Source organism: Danio rerio, chromosome 1 (genome assembly GCF_049306965.1).
Source record: "Danio rerio strain Tuebingen ecotype United States chromosome 1, GRCz12tu, whole genome shotgun sequence".
NCBI lineage: Eukaryota > Metazoa > Chordata > Actinopteri > Cypriniformes > Danionidae > Danio > Danio rerio.
The window spans coordinates 7,029,001-7,035,000 of NC_133176.1; the positions used below are offsets into that span (position 1 = coordinate 7,029,001).

The 6,000-nt window shown below is 31.7% G+C and overlaps 1 protein-coding gene across 2 annotated transcripts in view; it reads right to left on the minus strand.

Annotated features, from left to right (window-relative positions):
- nrp2a (neuropilin 2a) overlaps positions 1-6,000 on the minus strand; it is a 139,054-nt gene that overhangs the window by 19,985 nt on the left and 113,069 nt on the right. For both annotated transcript variants that reach the window (NM_212965.1, XM_021469092.3), the window contains 3 exon segments: positions 971-1,003; positions 4,889-4,982; positions 5,352-5,611. In NM_212965.1, coding sequence (NP_998130.1) covers positions 971-1,003; positions 4,889-4,982; positions 5,352-5,611 — 387 coding nt within the window.

Genomic DNA, 6,000 nt, shown 5'->3' on the forward strand with positions numbered 1-6,000 from the left:
GTATTAAATTACATATATACATACATTTAAGTTGACAAGACTAGGAATTAAGGACAGATTAGGAATTAAGAAAGCAATATCCAAAGGTGAATGCAACAATCATGTTTTTTTTTTTTTTTTCTTTTTTTTTGCATAATTTACTTTTTAATTTCTTGTGGTTTTTCTTATAGCAAATGAACTTCTAAAATAATTTAAAAATAGATGGCCTCTGTGTCCCAGGACTAGGTCAACACTTCTGCACACGTAAAAATATGACGATTCACCCATCATTCAATCTATTTACTAACTTACGTAAAGATCTAATCATTCAGTTTTATAAAAATCCCAGTAAAGTGATTAACAAATATGCCAATATTTATATGATCCACAGTTTTTCTCAGTATGCAGACTTTTAAACCCTTCCCTGGTTTTCCATTTGCAAGCGTTAGAATGGCTGCTTAATAGGCTGAAGAGGAGAAAGATGGCACAAAAATAGACTGACAGGATGCCCATTTAGTCGAGACGACAACACACAGGCCATGTACAGTGTCTCTGACATCAAACAATATGATCCTGACACGACCTGCATGAGATTCTAGAGCAGAGAGGAAGATGTTCAGCAAATAATGACTGAAATATCTCAAGTACAGTTTCTATTATTTTTAAATAACAATTACTTGAATGTCACAATGTGGCAGAAGGTCTCAGCTGTGAGCTTTACACATTCAGCCGCCTGACAGTCCAAGTTTGGCCATCTTTCCCAATTGGGACCTTAACAAGACCAGCACGCGGTCATAAAAATATGTCCAAAAGGGACTAGTCACCTCAGATAACTGACCCAACCCCAGGCTCCTCAACTCACTGCATAAATACACATGCTAGAAGGTAAAACAGATCCTGGATTGTCTCTAAAAGCAGTGATTGCTGAGCAGGGCAGAGACAGAGAGCAGGAGGAGCAAACATTCACACCCGAGGCAGAGTTTAAACTCACCGATCATGTCCGGAGGAAACGCGGAGAACGGCTCTGGAGCAGCGAGAGGAGGATGCATGAGGAAAAGCAGAGAGAGAGAGAAAGAGAGCAACATGTTAAAACATGCAGAGTATGTAGAATTAATGATGAAGCATGTTCACCATGCACTGATCTTTAAACAAAACCTAGAACTTGAAATTTACTTTTCCCACAATATTAAATATATCATTTAAATCTTCCCTAAAAATAATACAACATTATTACTGCAATGGTAACTTATTGTAATCTCAAGTCTGAATACATTTATTCATTTATTTACAAAAATAAAAACAATAAAAATAGATATTATGTAATTATTATTACTTTAAGTTATTTTAAAATAACGTAATCATAGCAATAATATTTATAAATAATAATAATTATTATAAAAATAATAATAATAATAAATTAGTAATATAACCTATGAGTAATAGTAATAAAAATATTAATAATAATTTTATTATTATTATTATTAGTAGTAGTAGTATTAGTAGTAGTAGTAGAGGTAGTAGTAGTAGTAGTAGTAGTAGTAGTAGTAGTATACAACAACAACAACAACAACATCAAAAATAATAATAATATCTATTTTTATTTGTTTTTTATTACTATTACTCATAGGTTATAATATTACTAACTTAATATTTATAATAATAATTACAATAATAATAATAGTTGTTGTTGTTGATGATGATGATGATGATGATAATAATAATAATTATAATAATAATAATAGTAATAATAATTATTATTATTACTCATAGGTGGTAATAGTATTACAAATTTAATAATATAAATAATAATAATAATAATAATAATAATAATAATAATGAAAATAATAATAATATTATTATTATTATTATTATTATTATTATTATTATTATTATTATTCATAATGATTATATTCAAATATTTACATTAATAAAAATCTAGTATTTTTCTTAAACAATAACAGTGAAATCCAATCTGTCTAAAATACTAACTAAAATTGCCTCTCTAATTATAAATCAAACAGATTCAAATGAAATCAAAGAATATGTGAAAGCATATACTGTATCGGAATCATCATTCTTCTTCACCAGATAAGAGTCCTGTTGTGCTGCTAATTATTTATCAAAAGCACAAATATCCCAAGACGTGTCTACTGTTCCTGAAAATAATCTAACAATGAAATTAACTTTTTGCTGTTCTTGATTTATGTTTGGAGGGCATAAAACATAACCAGGATGTATTCACAACAAGAAAATGACCTAGGCGTTTTTATCCAAACACTTAAACATTCAGATTCTCCATTTTTTGGCACATGATATTGTTTTCATGTGCTAAAGTTGTGGCAAGTGAGCACAGAAACAAGCTGAAGATTGCTTGGATTTTTAAGATGCAAATAATTATAAAAAATGAAAAAAAGTATCATGGGGTCCAGCGGCTCGAGGATCTCTTCTCGGCACAAATTGCATGCCCAACTGCACAGGTCGATAAGAAGCATCCCAGCCTGCTTTGGGAAGAATCACAGCCGGCGCATGGTGGAAGACAAGCTCAGGAGGCTCCATTTCTGGATCTCAAATAAACCACCAAGTCCCATAGCCAGAGACTGAGCCAAGCGGTGACGCCGAGAGCCAAAAATGACTAAATCAAGGGTTTCCAGTGTTGGAGTAAGAACCAGAGCACATGGTCACATTCTGCTGACTTTAACACAGGACGCTGCAAGCGGGGTTTTTTTTTTAGTGTAACGTAAAGACAATATCTCGAAAAGCAGTTTCATGCGCTTCTTTTAAAGTGCTTTGTCAATTTGTGTTCGTAGATGCCAATTTTAAAAAATTACTTACAAACATGTTTTTAAGGGTTGTTTTGTTAAAATTATTAAAAAATCCCCATTTCAGCAGCACAGAACTTCACAGTTTTACTTATATCTACAGCTGGATGCAAAATTATTAGCCTTTCTTTGAAATGTAAATTATTTTTTCCAAATATTTAAGAATAATATGTATATTGTATAAATTATATAATATGTATGTTTTAAATATAAAGTATTCAAATATTCTCACAGTATTTCCTATTACCGTTTTCTTTAGTTTGACTGGAATAAAAGCATTTTATATTATTATTATTATTATTATTGTTATTATTATATTGTTTTCTTATTGTTATTGTTAATATTATTATATTATAATTGTTTTTATTTTAATAATTATTATTATAATTATTATTATTATTATTGTTGTTGTTGTTAATATTATATTATTATTGTTTTTATTATTATTGTTATTATTATTATTATTATTATTACACTTTTTAAGTAACATTATTAGTTGTTGGTTTAATAATAAAAATAATGTAATATATTATAAATTAATACAAAACATATGTTATATATTATATATAAATGGTATTTATTTAATGTTTTTTAAGGTAAATATTGTAACCCCCTTAAGAATGTATTTTATTGGCTATAGAGCAAATTACAGTTGTCCAATGACAACCCTATTTAATAATAATACTAATAATAATACTAATACTACTACTACTACTACTAATAATAATAATAGTAATAATAATAATAATAATAATAATAATAATAATAATATAGTTTTATTGTTATTGTTAAGATTATTGTATTATTATTATTATTGTTGTTGTTTTTATTATTGTTTTTATAATAATAATAATTATTATTAATATTATGAATAATAATAAAAATTGATTTTATTAGGGTTATTATTATCATAAGCATCTTATCGATAATTAATTACACAGTTGGCATTAAGAAGGAGCAAAGAAACGTTATCTGACTAATCAAGCAGCTAAATGTGTCTGGTAAAATAAACCGCGACGACGTGAATGCGCCTGACTGTTCTGACTGGCTAAAATCGTCAGCACGTTCTAGACGTGCAATCTTCCGGCAATCTTCCTTCTGCTTTCACACAGCATTCCGGCAAATTACCGGTAATGTTACAACTTCTCTTTCCGGAAAATAGCCGGAACGAAATTACAAGTATTTTCAAAAAGGGCCTGTTCACACATACACACCTTACACAGGAAAGGTCTGTATGTGTGAAAGGCGCTATTATCTTAAAGTCTGTAAATAATCATTAATTAAAAAAGGCTTTCCCAGCATTTTCTTCCCCCAAAGTTTGTACATTTAAATGAGCTCATATTTCAATAAACAATGCCTCATTTACTTATTTAAGCACATCATCCTAAAAGCTCATAATACAAAACAAATGCTTGACCTTTTTTAGCAATCAATCGACCTGGAAGATGAGCTGAAATTATCAGTTAATGTTTCTTCACGATCAGTGTCTTGCGCTAACAACCAAAAAGAAAGCTCCTGTGCAAGATCTGTCTTTAGAAAAGCTCGGACTATCCACTAATTCCGTTAAAAATCAGTGTTTACAAACAGGGTGAGAAGAAGAGCGAAGGAAATAATGAAACATAGATTAGCATCGGGGCCCAGGGGCATTTGTGGCCTAGATTTGATTCTACATTTTTGCGTTTGATGGCAAACAACGAGGCACAGTAGTATTTTTATTTTTTCTCTCTCTCTCTCTCTGTGTGTGTGTGTGTGTCCTCCTTTCATGTTAATAAATTCTATTTTGAGAAGCTCTTTGAGATAGTGGCTGCGATGGCGAGTTTGATCACAGTAAATGGAGAGGTTTATGGAGAGAGTCTGGACGAATTATGGTGAAAACACTGGAAAAAAACGTGGCGTCTGTAATGAAGAGATAAAAGTGGCTTCACAGGGAAGCAGAGCGAGGTATTAAGGAAGAAACATCTGCTGGAGATAATGCAAAGGCTTTTTGGCTTAATTTGGTGATAATTCAGTAATTTGGTGATAAGCGCCAACTGAAGTGTAAAGCAGACTAAAGTAATGATGTAAGAAAGAGATGAAGTGTGCAGACTTACGAGTGCACTCTTCCAGCGGTGTGTTCCCACTCATGTGAATGTTATCAATCCATATGTGGCCTTTGGTACCCTCGAAAAATCCTTCGATTACCACCTGTGGGATGAAATATGTTAGCATAGAGAAAACAAACGAAAGAGTTCTTGCTGACTTCAATTTTTGAGTTGAATCAAATGAACTTTTCTAGTCATCTCAACTTACATTAATCAAACTGGCCAAACATGATTAACATAATTAAATATGTTAAATCAACATATGAAGTACTTGTTGTCTTCACTTTTTGTCAATGCATTTTTCACAGTGCAGGCTACTGAAAGACTGCATTAATAAAAGTGTACAAGTAAACGATGTCTAATCTGCTGTTTTACTTTGGTATTGCAGTGGTTTTACATTTAGTAGCCCAAATCTTATTTTTAGTTATTTAATTTATTTTTAAATATGTTTTGCTGTGTGTAATCTGCTGACCTTTAACTCATCAGGGGATCGAGGAATAATGGTACGTCCTTCTCTCCAGATGGGCTGCTGGTCTCCGCTGAGGGACCACAGCAGCGTCTTCTCCTGCTGTTTGTTCTGCAGCAGGACCCTCAGAGTGCCCTGATCCTCCAGCTGGTAGGAGAACATCAGGCACAGGGGTCCCGTGTCTGGATCCACACCCGGGCTGAAGAGGCGAGCTTTCTGGCCCTGCGTCTCTGGACTAGCCTCGATGTACAGGTAGTTTCCCAAACCTGAGACAAAACAAATGCAGTTTTGAGGAAACCATTTGGGTTAGTGAATGTAATGCTGGGCAAGACGTCCCGGTTTCCACATAATTTTTTTATAGTCTGGTTTGCACCCCCAGGGTAGCTTATTATGTTATTTTTCATTGAATTTTTTATTAATATATGATGCATTTTATTATTATTCAACCAACAGCTAATAATACAATATTTTTAAACGATACAGTTATTTAAAAATTGACATTTTGCATTATACAATTTATATATAAATATGATAATAACAACAACAACAACAACAATTATAATAATAATAATACACTTTAACATTTAAATTATTTAATTTGATTAAATAATTTAACCACACCACACCAACACAGGGAGAACATGCAAACTCCACA